Source organism: Sceloporus undulatus, chromosome 3 (genome assembly GCF_019175285.1).
Source record: "Sceloporus undulatus isolate JIND9_A2432 ecotype Alabama chromosome 3, SceUnd_v1.1, whole genome shotgun sequence".
In the NCBI taxonomy this organism is placed as follows: Eukaryota; Metazoa; Chordata; class Lepidosauria; order Squamata; family Phrynosomatidae; genus Sceloporus; species Sceloporus undulatus.
In genome coordinates, this window is record NC_056524.1 from 149,023,438 (window position 1) to 149,043,062 (window position 19,625).

The 19,625-nt window shown below is 40.8% G+C and overlaps 1 protein-coding gene across 2 annotated transcripts in view; it reads right to left on the reverse strand.

Moving 5' to 3' along the window:
* MYOZ1 (myozenin 1) overlaps positions 1–19,625 on the reverse strand; it is a 44,834-nt gene that overhangs the window by 12,434 nt on the left and 12,775 nt on the right. For both annotated transcript variants that reach the window (XM_042456122.1, XM_042456121.1), the window contains one exon: positions 17,213–17,394. In XM_042456122.1, coding sequence (XP_042312056.1) covers positions 17,213–17,392 — 180 coding nt within the window. In that variant the 5' untranslated portion in view covers positions 17,393–17,394. The remainder of the gene's footprint in view (positions 1–17,212; positions 17,395–19,625) is intronic.

Below are 19,625 nucleotides of genomic sequence, written 5' to 3' on the forward strand. Positions count from 1 at the left end.
TTTATTTGCATCCTGCCCCTCTGAGAACAATCGGGGCGGCTAACAAAGTTAAAAATACAGCACTTCCTCTGAGGCGGATGCCCAAGGTCACCATATGGTTTCTATGGCAGGGGGGATTTGAACCCTCATCTCCCAGAGTCCTAGCCCAGCACTCAAACACTTGTTCTTTGGATGTCCCATTACTTAAAAGCAACACAGCTACCTGCACGAGCTTTTGTAGACTTGAGCATGCTTCCTTAGATGCACCACCAAACCACCAAATGCATTTCAGAAAGTAGGCTCAAGTCTATGAAAGCTCATGCTACCAACTCTGTCTTTCAATTAGTTTCAAAGGTCCAGCAAGATCCTTTTGTATGCTGATTTTCCAGACTAACTCGGCTATGTCTTTGAGTGCAAATAATGCAACAATTAATCAGGTTCAAGTTTTTAAAAATGTAATTACAGAACTGTACCCAAATAATCTGGGCTTGACCACCACTGTTTGCATCAATATCTAAAGGAAAACTGGTAAAATTACATGTTGTTTTGAAGGGTTAAGCACTTTGCCTGCCTGCTACATGTAGCAACAAGAAGCTTTCCGGGCTGTAAACAGGCTTCCAATGCCAGCTGTTCAGTCAGCTAAATATAGGGAAGAAGTAGTGAAAAACCCACCAGGCTGAGTGTAGAATTATCTAACGCTCCACTCAATGTATTCAGCGGCAGTCGCCAGGGCTTCGCAGCAGGTCATCCAATCTGCAGTCTGGGCACCGAGCCACCAGCAAACTAAACTGACTGAGCTCTAGGGAATCTCCCTCTCTCCACCCACCCCTGTCCTTTGCCTCTGTAAATTTCTAATTTTAAAAAGGAGGATGAATTTCCCTTGAATGCTAAGAAATTCATGAGGCTGAAGAAAAGCCCTGTAAAAAGGGCTTCATCTCCAATGCCTTGAGCTATATGTGGTGGCTGCTGGGGCTTTGTATGCTCTGACATTAAGCAGGGAACCACAGAGTGGCACAAATGTAAACTGAATTCAGGGTTGGTGTCTGATTTGGGAGGCAAGGCATTTTGAAGGGAAAATGTGTGCTGCTGGTGCCAACACCTGCAGATGGGCATAGTCCACCACTACGACCTACATGACATTTCTCTGGTTTAAATAGACTGCAGAGATAGTGGACAACCAGTCCCAGCAACCTTCTAGTCTGTTCTATCACACACACCTGCTTCCTCATCTGCTAGGATGAGGTCCCTGCCTATAGCAGTTCCATAGCAATGCACTTGCAAATGTGCCAGTCATCATGTGCCTGAATCTGTGTTTACCCAGGACCAAAAGAATTAGCACAAGCATCCAGCTTCTACAAGTGACAGTACACTACAGCTACACTACCTTGAAATGCTGTGTTGGCTATATTCACAAAACAGCTTGCAAACACTACATAGGCATTGCCTTATAGATTGGTGGGATTTAACGTGACTTCTAGTTCACCACATTCAGTGAAATATTTTCAGTATATTTCCACTGTTACATACAACCTGGGACAGAACCATCTTCCACTTTAGTCTGGGATTATTGTCTTCAGAAGATGGGAAAATAGGATTGACCATGGGATATGAGTGGATTAGGGCAAGCAAGAGGAAACAGTTCTGCCTGGCACTGATCTAGTTTAGGCTTCCCACTTGTATCAGTATTTTTATTAAAGCTCAGGCACAAAATGCATACCAAACTCAGTACAATCCTGATTTACAGTTGTGAAGTCAGGATGCCCACCACCACCAAACACTGGTAAAACACACAGTTTCAGTTAGGATTGCCAGACCAGAAGCGTCCCAAAATGTGAAATCGAGATGTCGCCCCTGGTGGTTTCACTGGCAGTGGCTCCTCATGGTGGGTTGTTGTGTGCCTGCAAATTGTTTCTGACTCATAGTGACCCTATCATTGGGTTTTCTTGGTTAAATTTGTTTTGGAGGGTGGCATTGCCTTCCTCTGAGAGCATGCTTAAGGTGGGTTTCCATGGCTGGTGATCCAAACCTTGGTCTTCCAGGGTCCTAGTCCAGCCCTCAAACCACTGCACCATGCTGGCTCATGATGAGAAAGCTCAATATTTCCATGTGCTGATCCCTTCCTTCTCCTGAGCCTTTGTGAGAGCTGCAATTTGAGAAATTTTGAGAATGGGGAGGGAAGAGGGAGAAAGGAGACTCCCTAGAAAGTCTGTAATGACTGTTCCAAAGCAACTTACAAAATTCAGAGCCAAGCACAAACAATAAAAAGTACATGCATACATTCCAAGACAATGTTCTTGCCCTGAGACCTGAAGAATAGGAGTTAAGGTCTGTGATCTAGGAATCCTAAGTCCAAACATTCTTTCAAGATAGGAGCTATGACCTCAGCAGTGGCTTATGGGCTATCCATGGAGAAAATCATGACGCTTGGTAAATGGAAATCCAGAGCATATGTGGGATACATAAGTCCTGGTTTGAATGTCATGTAAGACTTCTCTGCTCAGTTACAGAGATACAGTGGTCAAATATATCAAGTGGAGGATTGTGAGAGAAAGGACACAAGGGATACAGCATGGAAAGAGGACATCTGTGGCAAATGGTAAACATTGTGGGATGAAAATTTGAAACATCTAGGTTGTGGACACAGGCCATTGGACACTGCTGTGGTGGGATAGAATGTGTGGGATGTGCTGCTGGTGCATGGGGCACATCAGGAGCAGGACTGTCAGACAGTAAGCACTGCAGGAGATATTGGTGCCCAGCAGGCAGGATCAGGATGTCAGGCTTATTATAGCAGCAGAGGTGTGCTGGGGTCACAACGGCCATCCATGGGTCATGGACTGGGACATTTGCCTTTGCTGGTTTGACACACAGTTTGTGAAACTCAGGGCTCAGACTCTGTAACTCTTGGATATGGGGGGCAGAGAGAGATTATTTTTGCTTGTTGGTTGCAGCTAAAGAGATTGATGGAAAGCAGGCCTGCCTTCTGCCGATCTTCTGCCAAGCCTCATCAACTGCAACCAACAAGCAGAAAAAAACTCCTCCTCCCCTGCCAAAAGCGGCCCACCTTTTTTGGCAGCAGCGTGAGTTTTGGATCCAGGACAGCATTCACCAAGTGTCCAGTAAGCATTGGTAATGTACTAGAGTCCTGTTATGGGACTTGGAGGTCTGGTTACCCAGGCAGGGGCGGACACCTTTCCAGCTGTCCCTGGCATCATGCGTTCACACTGGGCCTAGGTGGATCATTGATCTGTCATCCCAGTGGTCCAGCATTGGGCCTGAGTGGGGGTCATAGATCAATATGTGGGTTGCCAACCCTGTTTTTAGCTGTAATCAAGAACATTGTGGCCTATTTTTCTCCAGCTATGTTGTTTGTATGGCTATTGGGACCATTGCACCTCACCCTTGGCCAAGTAAATGGGCTGTAGAACTCACTGTGCAAACCGCTTTGCTGGTTAGAGTGGGAGCAATGGCAGTGGCCCTCTTCCTCCTCTGTTGTCAGTGTCTTTTCCTCGCAGTGCTGCATGCCAACTGTACTGCCTGGGATCTCTGAAGCTTCCTCCAAATAGTTTGAACCTTATTAGATAGGAATGTCTCATCCTTTTCCTGTCCTTGTCCCGTCCTTTCTGCGCAATCATGGGAAGGACTTTCAAATGTTGTTGTGCTTATCTGGACACTGTCCCATCTGGAAAGTGTGATGGACCGCAGTTGCATGAAAGGCTTTCAGATGATGTTGCACTTATCACATTGTCTGGTCACTGAAGTGCAATTGTCCTGGCATTTTGTATTAACAGGGGTTCTTATTAATACAATTTCACTTCAATGACAGAATAAGTGTGGCGCTTCTGAAACGCTTTCACGTGACTGGGACAAAGACAGGAGAAGGACGGGAGAGCAATCCGCTTTGCTCCCAACTCCATCCCATCCCTGGTCTGATAATCTCCATTGGCTTTTGCACCCTGGCCAGAGGAAACTGTAGGCTTCACTCTGGTCAGGTGAGGGGCTATTTAAGCAGCTGCTTGCTTGCCTGCATGCATGCAAATCTTCCTTTGAGCAGTGTCCCACCTGCCCATCTTCTTTCCTTGCTTATTGGCAGGAACTGTTTTTTCTAGAGATTGGCTTGAGACACAGGGGGTGTTTGTATACGTTGTTTCTGGTGGTTTATTTTGTCACAACTGCAGAGGGGCAGTGGTATGGATCCTGGATCTGGGACACCATTCACCAGTGTCCAGTAGGCACTGGTAACATGAGGGAGTCCTCTTATGGAACTCGGTAAGTATGGTATAGAAAGGGGTCACCCAAGTAGGGATGGAAGGCTTTCCAGCACTCCCCAATGACAGCCACCACACTGGCCTAGGTGGATCCTTGATCTGTCATCCCAGTGGTCCAGCACCAGGATGGAGTAGGGGTCATTGATCAACATGTGGGTTGGTCGATGACTGGATCCAGAGCTATACATTCTGGCCAAGCCTGTTTTCAGCTGTAATCAATAAAGTTGTGGCCTATTTTTCTTCAGCTATGTTGTTTGTATGGTTATTGGGAGCATTGCACCTTGCCCTTGGCCAAGTAAATGAATACTTATTAAATGCAGGCAGTCAATAGCAGTTGCTGGTGGAAATACAAGTGAGATGCATTCTTTGCCTGAGCCCATTAGCATCCAGCTGATCACTGTGCAAACAGAGTGCTGGCTAAAGGCCTTGGGTCTGATCCGGCAGGGCTCTTCTTTTGTTCAAAAATTTAAACATGGTGGCAGTCAGGAGCTGGGAATTTCTTTTCAGTGCTGGGGCCAAATTTTTGGGGCACGTTGCAGTATCGAAGGGGGATTAACACAGAGTGGGGCCAAAGAATAGTGGGCAGAGCAGGATGCAATTCTTACCTCTTCTGGACATTTTCTCATGAAGCATACAAAACCCAGCTCAGGTTTATGTGTGTCCACTCAAGGATAGGTCCCAGTACAAAAGCTGCAAAGCAGAGCTCATTTCCATGCAACAGCTTCTCAGCCTGCAAAGCAGAGGTTAGTTTTATATGCAACAGCTTTTTAGCCTGCAAACTAGAGCACTTCCTTCCAGTGACATCCTAGTCTTTGAATACCTTATATATCATAAAACTTAAAACAACAAAAGGAACGTGCAGGCAGACAAGGAAACATATTCCCATAGGCCATATCCAGAGGTTCTCTACCCCTAGCATATAAGCTCATTCAGTTGTTACAGGTTCTGATAAATTACACAGATGTCTCCTTAGGTTATAAGTGGGACAAAACCAGACTGCAGCAACAAATCAAATACAAATGGTTTGAGATATTTTGGAGGCAGAAGATAAGGATAGCTTCATCTCTGCTATCATAATGGTAAAAATACAGGAGCACATTACATCTTTTCTTCCTCAAATATGCTGCCTGATGTGTACCATCACAATCTGTCTGATAATGTGGCTGACCTGATCTGGAAACTCAGAAGAAGGTAGAGAAAAATCTAGTCAACCTCGCCAGAATTAAACAAGTAGCAGCATGTTCCTATGTATGTCTGTTGAGAAGTAAGTTGCATTGAGTTTATACTCCTATGGCATGTAGATGGAGCAACTGAGACATTCTCCAGCAAAGTTCACTTTATGCCTGTGATTTCAGAGGGAAGTGTCCTGGCTTTGTCTCCAGCAGCTGACCTATAAGATATTTAAAAGCATAGGTTCTTCATTTGAAGATGTTTAGTCTTTATATGCTAGGTCATCGTTTCCACATTTTAGCAAGATGGCTAATGGTGTCAACTGGAAGATTTGTTTGTAAACTATAGTTTAGTAGCGTTATCAGGAATGTTGTCCATGCTACTACAGTGCTACTACAGTAAAAAACCTTTCTGGTTGCCACCACCATACTTTAATCTTAGAGGATGACGAATCCAAAATAATTAGGCATCTTGACTAATTTTTATTCAATTTTAATTTCATTTCATTTAAATTAAATTAAACCAAAATTTAAAAGCATCTGAGAAAGTAGACCGGTCTACGAAAGCTCATGCTACCAACTTCTTTCTTTCAGTTAGTTTCAAAAGTGCTACAAGATCTCTCTACAAAATTAAATCAGCTGAGGAAGGGAGACTATACCCCCTGTTAATGAATTAAAAAGTGAGCCTATGGTGGGAAAAAGTGGCTGGAACCCTTTTGAATTCCAGCCACTAGAACCCTTTTGGATTCCAGCCACTAGAACAGACCCATCGAATCAATTGATGCATGGTGGGTCAATATGTTGATAAATCCAGTTGATTCAATGGCTCTGTTCTAGTTAGGACTAACAATTGGATTTAGGCCAGTACCTCCATCTGAACATGAAGCCTTGTGGGACTTCAGTCTTTTAAAAACCTATTTTATTATTTCAAAAAATAATGAATTACAGAGGATTTATGTCCTTCTGGAGGTGGAACTAGATCAGGAGATTTCAAAACAGAATAATTTATTGATTAATCAGGAGTTTTAGAAAAATATAACTGTGTAAAAAAATCAGCAACTACCTCATTAATGGCTTTAACTTTTTCACTTTTTACATTTTTAATGGTGATGATTCATTTTTTAAACTTTGTTTTTCTTAAAAGATGAGCTAACATCTTAGAATTGCTTTGGTCATGTTCATATGTGGTTATTTGCAGTAATTGTGACACTTTGAAGACAAGGATTAATAAAAGTCATCTTTCTGTGCAATTAAAATGACTGCTCCCCCCATCATCACCATTAACCACATTGCAAAAATGACGGTGAATGGAAAGAGAATTAATTTCTCTGTATTATCACATTATTGAGTTATAGTAAAATCTGTATATTGTTATTGTTATCAGTATTACTGTTAATATTATAATTGTTTTTAACTCTGTTGTGATCCCTCCTTGATCCATCAGGAGAGGCGGGAAGATATAAATAAAAACTATTAGTAGTAGTAGTAGTAGTATCCATCTACATTTCCCCCCAGTACTGGGAGTAAAAAAAATTAAAATGTATATAGAAGAAAGTTCATATCACTAAAAGCACTAAAGCATTTTAAAACAATACCTATTTTAAAAACAACCACCATAGACAATTGTTGTTGCTGTTGTGTGCCTACAAGTCATTTCCAACATGGCAACCCTAAGGCAATCCTATCATGGGGTTTTCTTGGCAAGGTTTGTTCAGAGGAAGTTTGCCATTGCCTTCCCCGAGTCTGAGAGAGTGTCCTAACCATATAGCCCTAGGCAATGCAAGACATTATTAAATGCCCTTTCTCCATGAACTCTCAGTTCTCTAAGGCCTGTTGAAATAAAAAAGACTGCCTACTGCTGGAAGGATAAGAGGGTCCCAGTCTAACCTCACTATGAAAGGAGTCCCAGAGCCTGGGTGAAGCCACTGTCCTTTCCCATGTTCCCATCAGTTGTTATTGTTGTTGTGTGCCTACAAGTCATTTCCGACTTATGGCAACCCTAAGGTGAACCTATCATGGCAGGATTTTTTCAGATGAAGTTTGCCATTGTCTTCCTCTGAGACTGAGAGCATACTTGCCATGGTCACTCAGAGGGTTTCATGGCCAAGCTTGGAATCGAACCTTGGTCTCCAGGAGTCATAGACTATCAATCAAACAACTGTGCCCTGATGGCTCTCATCTCACCAGATGTACCTGATATTGTTGTTAATTGTGATCAAGCTGATTTCAGTTTATGGTGGCCCTGTGAATGAGAGGCCTCCAAGTCACCCTGTCATCAACAGACTTGCTCAGCTCTTGCAGTATCAGGACTGTGGCTTCCTTGACTTAGTCTCTCCAGCTGTAATGCGGTCTTCCTCCTTGCAAAGCATTATTGTCTTTTCTAATGGGCCATGGTCTCTCATGATATGGCCAAAATACGACAGTCTCAGTTTACTCACCTTGGCTTCTTGGGTGAGTTCAGGCTTGATTTGTTCCAGGACACATTTATTTGTCTTTTTAGCAGTTCACAATATCTGTAGAACTCTTCTCCAGCACCACAAGTTTATTTTCTTCCTATGAACTTTCTTTTCTGTCCAACTTTCACAACCAAACACAGAAATGGAAAATATGATAGCATGGGTGATCAATTCTAGATCTTTACATTTCAGGATTTTGTCTAGTTCCTTCATAGCTGTCCTTCCAAGTCCCTATCTACTGATTTCTTAAGCGCAATCTCCATTCTGACTAATAACTGAGCAAAGAGATGGAAAATCTTGAATTATTTCAGTGTCTTCATCATCTGCTTTAAACTTATATAAATAATATGTGGTCATTATTTTTTATTTTCTTAATATTCATCTGTAAGCCTGCCATTACAGTGGTGCCTCGGGTTACGAAATTAATTCGTTCCGCGGCTAATTTCGTAACCCGAAAAACCTTCGTAACCCGAATTGCCATAGGCGCTAATGGGGAAAAAAGCCGCGGCTCTGCCGCGGCTCCATTTAAACAGCGCCGGCGTTTTTTCGTAACCCGAAAAAAACGTTCGTAACCCGAAACAATAAATCCCTATGGGATTTTTTCGTATCCCGAAAAATTCGTAAGCCCGAGGTACCACTGTACACTTTCTTCCTTGGTTTTCTTCAGTAATCGCTTGCTATTTTCTGCTTGTAGTATGGGGTCATCGTATTACATTGTTGATGTTCCTTCCTCCATGTTCATGCCTCCTTTTTCCAAGTCTAATCCTGCTTTATGCATGTAATATGTTCAGCATACAAGTTACACAGATAGGGTGATAAAATGCAGCCTTGCCTGACCCCCTTGCCAATATTCTGTCCTAACAGTAGTCTCTTGTCTTAAGTACAGGTTATTCATCAGGACAGACAAATGTTGTGGAACACCTATTTCTTTAACAGTAATCCATAGTTTTTCATGATGTAAACAAAGTCTTTGTTATAATCTATGAAGCCTGTCTGGTTTTCTTTTTAAAAATTTTGATGCACATCATTATCCAAGGTATGTTTGCAATATGATTCCTCTTGCTTCTTCCTTTCCTGAACCCAGTTTAGACAGCTGACCTTTCCCACTCCATATAAAATTCTTTCTTGTAGAATTCCAAGCATCAATTTGTTTGCATGAGAAATTAATGTAATGGTCCTATGGTTACTGCAATCCCTGTTGGCCCTTTTTTGGGGACTGGAATGTGAATTGAGTGTTTCTAATCTGTCTCTGTACTTTGAAGCAGCTCTGTTGACATGCCATCTATTCCTGGCGTTTTATTTCTCCCAAGTGCTCTAAATGTAGCTTCCACTTCACTTTCTAAAAATGGAGGCTCATCTTCATGTAGTTCTTACTTGAATTAATCTGTCATCCTTTCATCTCTTTTATATAGTTCTTCTGTGTATTGTTTCCATCATCTCTTTATTTCTACTTGGTGATGTAATGTTGGTCACAGAACATTTCCACTCTTGGTTGCAATTTCTCTTTGAATTGTTGGATCATGTGGAAGGGGTCACTTGTTCTTCCTTTTTTGTTGTTACAATTTATTTCTCTGTTCATAATTGCTTGAAACGTTTCATTATGTCATCCATTGAGGCTTCTCCTTCTTTTTGGCCACAGATAATGTTTTTTGCATTCTTCCTGACAATGTCCCTGGCTTCAGTTCAGAGTTTTTCTGGTTCCCGGTCAATTAGGCTTGAGAGTGCAAATACATTTTTTCACATTATTTTTAAATTATATAGGGATGTTCTTCAGGGTATATTTTGGCATGATGGTTGGTTTAGTTTTCTTCTTTAGCTATACTCTATTTTTTTTTAATATTAATAGTTCATGGTCTGCATCAGGGTTGGCATCAAGTGGTGCAGTAACTCATGGTGTCACCACCCCCCCCATTGGCCTCCTCCCATACCACATCATACAGAATCCTTAGTAATGTTTTTTGTATTAATTTTACTCATAAATCATAATTCCCATATATCACAGAATATAATTGTGACATAAATAACTAGCAAAATTAAAATTATACCTTTAAATTGCAACATCATAAACACAGTCTAAATGTATTAACATGTACATTGTTTCTCGTAGTTAAAGTGAACATTTGGTTAGATGTGATGTTTTAAAAGAACAATTTTCAAAAAACTTGTAAAAATTTTAAAATTAATTTTAACTTTTTAAAATTGAGGCCTCTCCTTTGTCTTCCAACTGAGTCTCACTCCACTCACACCATCTCTTCAACAGTTTAAAGGGATGCAGGTGAACTCCACAGCCCATTTCTGCCAAAAGGCAGATATTTAAGAAGCAATGGTATTAGCTCTCCTTGAGTGTCACCTGGTGTGGCCTGCACTCCCCGCATCCACCCTAGTGATGCCCTTGCTAGGGATAGCTACACCTGTGGGCCTCAAAAAAGCTGGGCTTTCTCTGGTAAGAAAAAAAAAAAGACAAAAGCAGCACTGGAAAACAAATCCAGATGCACACAAGTATGTTACTGTATTGTTGATGCTTTCTGACCAAGTTCTGGGAACATATCCAGTTCTGCACACCAAAACCCCTCCAAAGTCTTGCTTTCAGATTGCATTTGAAGAGCTTGACTTGTCCACAAATCAGTAAGATCTTTCTTCAGTTCTTTATCATCTGATATTTCTCCAATTGTTGGAGTATGGATTCATGATCCATTCTTCTGAAATTTTCAGTTCTCCAGGAGCGAAATATCCTTCAAATGTGTTTGACAGCATTTCCAAATGAGTCACATTTTCTTCACACACAGTAGGAGTTAGAGATCCAGCATCATCAACCATCTCTTCTAGTGAAGGAAAAGTTGAGAGACTGCCTCTTTTCATCCTTCAACACCAAAGATGTAAATTTTCTTTGAAGGTATTCAACTTTACACAACTCTTTTCCTTGAAGATAAACACTCAGATCATTTACAAAGGTGCCCTGTCAGTGAACACAGAATCAATGATTTGATATCTAAATCATGTTTGGGAAATAAGTCTTTCAGTAGCTTTGCAGTTGTGCTTCCTTTCAGATCTTTACAAAACTGGAAATCTACCATCCTTGACATATCTCACTAATGCTGATTACAACTGGAGAAACCAGTTGACTCATATTATAATATATTGCAATATTATCTGTGGTTAAACCAAAACAAATCATTGGGTGGAAATGCTACAGGGATATGACGCAACCTATTAGGCTACTCTCTTATGGCCCGACACTGATTATAATTATGAAACAAGTCCATACTAAGTATGTGGCAGGCATGGTATACTCAGTCATCCTGTATCATAACTTTACTTCCTCTAATAATTATTATTCACACATGTCCTGCTTAAGTAATGAGATTTGTGATGAACACTGTGTCACAGCGCACTCAATCAATGCCGCAATTTACATGGGAGTGACTTCTGAACATGTGAATAACACTTCACTGTAAAGTTGTTTGATTTCACTACCAATAAACGCACACCTCACTAGTGTGAATGAATGTGATTTGAATGAACCCGTGGGGCTACCAGAATGTGGAAAAATGCACAAAAGAGTTTATGCCTCTCAGCTAGGGCAGTGGGAGACTGGAGCGGCCTTAGGACAAACATTCCCTGCTGTCTCCCCTATGCGCCTTAGTCTTTCATATTATATATGATGAAGCCAGTGGCAACAAGGGAGACATTTGATTGGCTAAACAAAGTGCCTATAAGCAGAGGATTAGCTGAGTGAATTCAAGTGACAGAGGAAGGCGATGGTTGAGCTGATTGGTCCTGAGCGGCAAAATACTTAACAAACTCTCACAATTGTGAATTTATGAGTGAAGTAGTATACGATTATGTTCGATGTTGTGTTATAATGATCTTAAAAGCAATACTCTGACAATCAGTTACTTACTTTATTTATATGTTAATTTTGTTGTTCTTTTGATTAAATAAATGAGACTACTATCTACACAATACAACCACTTAATACCACTTCTCAAGGCACACATTTTGTGGGCTGAGTGATGACTTATGACTCCTCACTCAAGAACATAAGCCACCCTTTGTTGCACCCCTGCTGTCTGGTGATGAGAAAGTTAAAATAGTTTGTGTGGGTCCTGAATTACTGAAGTGGGGTTTGTTCTTTAGTTGCATCTTTACTGTTTCAAGCAACAAAACAGATGGTCTAAACTTAGAGTCTTCTTTCTCCTGCCAATGGTTATACTTGGGTTTCTTCTGATCAAAAGGAGGTTGATTAACATGCCTGAGTTCCTAGCAAAGTTCCTAACCCTAAACAAATAGGAATAATTGTACATCTTCAATGGAGACAGAGTCACATCTGACACATCATATATTTTTCTATTTATCTGCGTAGCAATTTGTTTGATATATGCTTTCATTTTCAAATTTAAAAACAGCAAAAAAAATGGAGAGCATCCATGAAATCAATGGGGAGTGGAGCAGATCTTAAAATTAAAATTCTTGGATCCTTTAGGCCTAAATGAGGAAGCAAACTATCTCTCACTCATATAAAAGTTTTTTTCAGAGTTTATAGTCTTAAACTCCTAAAAATTGCACAGAGTTGAAATGAGGAGTTAACTATCTCACACTCTTCCTGAGTTTTCAGAGAATCCCACTAAACCTCCCTTTATTACTAGTTCCCCATGGTTACTAAAATCATCTTTCTTAAAATTAATCATCTTTGGTTTCTTGTTTTCTGTTTATTCATTTGCAGTAATTATGTGTGCAATCATTTTATAATTTGTTTTAACAATTCTACGTTAGCCTCTAATACCTTCTTCATTGTGAAGATCAAACCTGAAAAACATTCTCCAGTTTATAATGAATAGTTCTGCATCACCTCTTGTTGGGAAAAAGCAGGATTCCCTGGGCCTAAAATGACCAGAGAGAGGTGCTGCGGAGCTTTTAGGGGCATTTTGAGGCTATCTACTCTGAACTTCTGTATCCCCCATTAAGCCTAGTCTATTTCCAAAGATTCCCTTTATTAGCAGATGGAGCTTATCTGTGCTCAGAAGACCAACATGCTTCTAGGAATACCTAGAACACTTATAGTACAGGGAGACTTCCACAATAACACCATTTTCATAAGCCAATCCAATACTGGTAGATGGTATATTGTGATGAGATAATAAGCAGCACATAAAGTGATGATCATCCCATGTTGTTTCTCCCCAACATTTTGTGTGTAGAAATATACTAGATCTGAAAATGTAGGCTCTACCTGCATGTGCCCAGTGATGGATCAATCTATTATAGGTCCAGCTGGATCCCAGAGAGACAAAAAATAAAAGGAGATAAGCTCTGACTAAAGTAGAAGCAAATAAGCAATGGCTGTGATGAGTAAAATGTCTATCCAAAGCTGCTTCTCCAATTTGGAATAGGTACTGTGCACCTGGTGCAGACATAAATTAGGAGCACTTTTGCAAATAAAATCTTTTTTTTTTTTCTTATTTCTGTAGGTACTTTCTATGCCAGAAACATTTGAACACATGAAGCCACAGTAAACCCTAAATTACAAAGCTGCACATCTACTACATTGTATCTTAAAACCTTTAATTTTGACATGCTTTGGGTTTCCCTAAACTGGTATGAATTAACCCTAGCAGACTAGCTACAGCGCAGAATCAACCTTGTTTCCATTTGAGAAGTCAACTTGTCAGCAGCCTCACATTAAAATCTCAACAGTGGCAAATTTTCTGACGCCTCAAGGCGCATGGGCTATCTTCAGTTCCAGCATTTCACTCTGTGCTTTAAGAGAAACAGGCAATGAAAAACGATCCACTTTGGGGAGATGGGACTGTCCGGCATTTCAAGGCCCTGACGTCACTGAGGAAGGCGGGGGACCTGCTAAGCTGAGAGGATGCCTTGAGCTCCTTTTGGTGTGTCCTACAAGGAATGATTGAGGCCACCATGTGTGTTTCTATTTCCACCTCCCTGATGAAGAGCTTCCCAAAATGCTTACTGTCTGTGTTATTAACAACATGTCTGGGGTTACAGCGACTCTCCTTAACTACTTCAGCACTCTTGAAAAGCAAACTTTCATTTGTATCTAGGGATATTAATCCCTTTCTTGTGTGCAGTACAAAATGCAATAATTATTCAGTTGTTATAGGACAGCGCAGTGTCTTTTCACAAGAAGAGATATCAAGAAATCACACTGTAGTTGCTAGGAAAATGAAATCACACCCTACTCTACAAATACTGTATGGACTAGGACTGAAGAAATCTCAGTTCAAATTCTCACTCAGCTGTATAATTCACAGCAAGATCTTTGAGCCATCACTACTTCACACCCTGATGTACATCATAGGAGTGCTGTGAGGATAACAATGGGAGGGGGAACCATGCACACAGCCTTAAGCTCCTTGAGGGGAAGATGGGATACAGTTTAATGAAATAAATAAAATAACAAACACGAAGTTATTCACACATTATGGATACCTGATGGCCACATTTTGTTACATAACTGATGATAAATAATATTATCCCTTTCCATTTAAAATATTTTTAAAAGTTTTTAAAAAAAATACCTGCCAAGGTATCACAGCAACCAATAGCACAGTAAACCTCACTGTGGGCCCGAACAGACAGGCCAAACTAAAGCTGCTTCAGGTCACTTTGGATGCATGCTGTTTAAATGCTGCATAGGTCCTAAGAGGCCGGAAGCCGTGCCAAAGCCACTCTCCAATCCTAAGGATTAGAGTGCAGCTTTGGTGCAGCTTCTGGCCTCTTAAGATGTATGTGTCATTTAAACAGCATACCTCCAAAATGACACGAAGCAGCTGTATTTTGGCCTGTCTGTTAACAGGATTTATCAGTCTATAAGTGTGCAGAGAACTGCACTCTGAGGCCTTCATGGCCAGGAGTGGAGGACCACCTCAGCTTCTGAATGTTGATCTAAAAATAAATATTAGCACACCAATCTATGGATGGAAACCAGCAGTCGTATCTTCTGCCCTGTGTGCACTGCTAACAATGTCTGTGTGGTGCTGAGAGTAGCCCTGGAGTAAGATCAAGCCACCCTCCTACTTTTACCATTTGACAACAGAGTTGCTGGCTTGGTTTTGCTGAGCTGATAGTGGAGACCCTGCTGTTTGTTTGTTTGTTTGTTTTGATATCTTGACTTTCTTCTACTATGGAAACCAAAGCAGCATACAGCACAAATTAAAACAAAACACTGCTCATTCATTTTATAATACAAATGAATTTTAAACAACAAATGAAAAATCCTGTTTAAATACTAATTTAAAATAGGTTTAAAATCATAGTAATATAAATGAAAAAAGAAAAAGAAAGAAAATGAAATATCCATCCCTACATTAATAATAATAATAATAATAATAATAATATTCTGCAACAAATAGTTAACAGCCAATGGCCTATTTAAACAAAAGTGGTCTTTGCCTGTCGGGTTCCCCCTCTCCTATCTTAACAGAGCTTGGAAAATTTACTTTCTTGACTTAAAATGTCTACAATGTCTAGCTGCATTTTGAAAAGGAAACCTGCCTAGACTCTGCTAACTTAGGAAACTGCTGGTTGTGCCCTGACTCTTCCATCTGAGTGACTCTTCAACTGTTTAGCTCTCTTGGCCACACAGCTTCCCATAGATTGCAAATCCAGATTAAGTGCCCCCGGGAGGGCTGAAAGGGTTTATTGTGTGGCTTCTGATGCCTATAACATGTTTTTAGGATGAGCATAGATGATTGATGTTGACATGCTCATTCATTACTGTAGGAGTGTAAAGGGACAGTTCTAACAGTAGCCCACAAGGGAGTCAGAAATCTGAATTTTGCAGCTAGTTTGGAAAGGCTGGTTTCTCCTAGGAGAAGGCTGCACAAGAATGCAGGGGATGGTATCAGCCAGATACTGGTTGCATTACCTTTCTCATGCCTTAACATTTTCTAAGAGAATGGGGTTGCTTGATTTGATATACAACAACTTGTATACGTTGACGTAAATATAAATCACAAAAATGTCACAAGCCTCCTGTGCTATCACCTCACAAGGAAAAAGCTCCAAATAGTAGCTGTCCTTGAAACTTCCAACTTCTTTGAGAAATGAGTAAAACAATATTCTTACAAAAATACCCTCCAGCACATCTCCTGTGAAGGAGATAGTACAGTTATTGCCTCATTCTTCAGTAGTAGTCCTTACCCCCACAAATTCATTCAGGATGAGCTAGGACAAGAAAACTCTCAGTTAAGGACTACCCAAATGAGGTTGAGAACAGGAATCTTAATCCGGATTTACCATATTAAAGTTGCATCTATGGCTTATGACTACTCCATAAACAAACAAGCTGGAAGTTAAATATGCACACAAGTGAATACAGTATTACCAGAAATGCAGCCAGAGTTGGCTTTGAGCATCTTAGAGGAGGCACATTATTTCCCCATTTCTTGAATATTTGCATATCTTTGGCTCAGTAATCTCCCCATTCTTTGCCATGCAATTTTTATGATAACTTTTTGGGCTAAAGAATAGGAAAGTATTAAAAACTTATCTACATAAACTTTGGCAAATGAAGTTTTCTTCTGAATAGATTCAACATGTGTTTTGTCTAGTCCTTCATTGATCGTTTAATCCTAGAGTGAGGTCAGAAGCCCAAGAAGGATGAGCAAGAAAAGGCTTGTAGTTTAATCAATATTCAGGGCTTAGGACAGTAACTTTCTGAGTTTTGCCTAAATACTTAGCATTTTAAATGTCTGAAGATTCCTGCCAGGGGCACATATGCAACCCTATTTTTCTTTATTCTTGTCAAACTAAATTACAATGGAATTCAGCCCGTCTATCATACAAACTAACATACACAATGCCATCATTTGGCACACAGAATGGTCCCAGTGATCAATGTTGATGTACAAGTACTGAAAGCTGTGAGTAGCTCAGAAGAATCAGCTATACGTACTAATCAAATTCAATGTGTTTGATTAACCTCTGGGTTTTGTCACAGACATCAACGTGGGAATGGAAGTTTCCTGGCTTTTCAGATCTCCATTTCTCTACAAGTGGACAATGCAATGATGCAGCTTCCGTTCCTCAGCAAGAAAGATGTGCAGGCTGTAGGAGGAAGCCTATGTCTTGCCTCCTCTAAGGACAGACTAAAACTGGGAGGAAAGTACACAAATTTGCTCCCCCTTTCAGTTGTACCCAACTTCTCCTTACAATGATATCTAATCCTGGCTCTGTGCCCTAATCATTTTATCTGTCTATATGCATATCCTTTCTAAGAGTAACATCACATAACTATTTATCCATCCCCCTGTTGCCAGTGGTCAGAATGGAAATGTGAAACCCACCATGCAGTCCATTTCTGTGTTTCTATACCTACCACAGAATTGTCAGTGAAAACATCTGGGTTGTTCTCATATATGAATTTCTCTACCCTCATCTGGCGGAGTTTAAACATCTTGGATCCTCTGTTGGTGAGGAGAGAGAGTTCTTCTAGCATCACATCCCTGGGGATGCTGATCTTCTTCCCCAGGTTCAGCTTGGACCCTTCTTGTGGCATGGCTGAAGATGAACAATAAGAATGATGTTAGGACTATAGGAACCTATACTTCAGTTTCTTAATTTTTTAACACTAGTGCAATCAAAGCAGCTCAAGAAGCTCCACCTATAAAAGCAATGCTGATGGAATTTTCTTTCTCTGAAGCACAATTCTGTATCCTTTATCATTCTACCAGGGAAAATGGGAGGAAGAACTACAATGTCTGGGAATGGGGGTTGGATTTACAAGAAACAATATGTACATGCTACTGGGGAAGGACTTCTCTTCCTTCTTTCTGTGATTACAAATACCTCCAGAACAACAAGAGGCCTCAAGAGCGCAAATTCTTTTGAGTAAATTACTTTAAATCAAGTTGATTTGAACAAATACTGTTTGTTAGTGAATTTGCTAGTAGGGTAAGGTGGTATTGTATCAGATCTATTTAGCTCTGGAGGATAAACTTATTTGGATGATATGGTTCTACTATCTACCTCTTGTTTTCATCAACTAATCCCAGAGAAGGAATGGAAACACTGAACTGGCGTTTGGAAGCTTTTCTGTTTTAGATAGCATAAAGATGACACATAATACCAGTGAGATAGAAGTGTTCTGGGTTTGGAGTTCTATTGAAATGGATGGAGGTATGCAACCTGTTTTGGATGGGTTTGTACCTGCCTAGAGGAATCAGGTTTGGAGTTGTGGGTTCTTCTGGACCCATTGTTCACTGTGATATGCAAGTGACACCAATGGGTTGGAATGCATTTTAGCAACTTCAGCTGGCTCACAAACCATTGCTGGAGCCTAGAATCGGGTAACTCAAAAGGCTTCTTGCGCCAATATGAACCTGAGCCCTGAGATTAGTTTTCAAGAATTTTTTCCTTGACTCATCATTAATAAAGATTTGATGAATCTTTGGTTGCAGTTCTGCAAAAGACAAATTCTCTTCCAGAATTCCACCAGAATTCCCTCCGATTTTAAATAAATGGCAACTTACTTTTATTTTGGTAAAAATGTACATGACTTTCAAAAGGAATGTGATGACTCAGCAGTTAAGAAGCTGACTCTGACAACCGCCAGGTCACCAGGTCAGCAGTTTGAGACCCAAGTACCGCATGAAGGAGTGAGCTCCCATCACTAGTCCCAGAGTTTGCCAACCTAGCAGTTTGAAAGCATGTAAAAAGTGCAAGTAGATAAATAGGTACCGTTTTGGTGGGATAGCAACAACATTCCATGAAGTCATGCTGGCCACATGTCCCACAAAGCCGTCTTTGACAGCACTGGCTCTTTGGCTTAGTAATGGAGATGAGCATTGCCCTCTACAATCGGACACAACTAGACAATCATGTCACAGGGGACACCTTTACCTTTTAGATGACTTCTATCTCTCATGTACACATTTTGTTATTGCTGATCTACATTTATGTAATTGCAATTGTATTATTATTTTACTTTTCTTATTAAAAGTAAAAACAAAAAAAGATAGAAATTGCTTAACCAACCAAGCAATCAATCTGAATGCCACCATCATATCAAATCACCAATGGAGCCCCCTAAAAAGCTTCAGTTTTGCCCTATGGAAATTTCTACAGATCCCACATTATGTATAAGAATTATGTCTAGGGGTTTGACCAGAAAAAAGACCCAATATTATATCAAAAGTAGTTTTTAAGGATCTTCCAGCACCTTTACACTGAGAGGAAAAGACAACAACAGATGACAAGCATTCAGTTTTAACTGGCCCTTCATCCACAAATGTACAATGCTTTCTCAGTTGTGCATGACTGGTGGCAATGCTGGATGTGAGGCAGAGGGCAGGTGCAGCGGTGACTAAAGCACTATTAGAAGACAAGACAATGGGCAGAGTACACAAAGAGCTGCTAAAGCAGTGATACTGATACCAAACAAATAAGGCATGGGCCCAAAACATATGGGCCCAAAGGGCCACCATCGGGCCACATTGGTGGCATGGCCTTTACATGATGAATACTCCAAAATCCAGAAGCTGTGCGGAACCCGCCTCAACCTGGAAGAGCCGAGCCAAAAAAGAGCAGAAAAAATCTGCTCCTTTTTGGCAGCCAAGTTTAGGACCATGGCAGCGGCCTGGACCAGGACTGGGCACATGTGGTTGCTGTGGTCCTGGCGCAAACAGCAGCAACACAGTCCTGGTGGGGACCTTTTGGGCTGTCGGCTTCACTCACGGTTGTGGACTCAGAACAGTTGGAGTTGCGGGGGAGTACCAAAGCTTGGCAGTGTT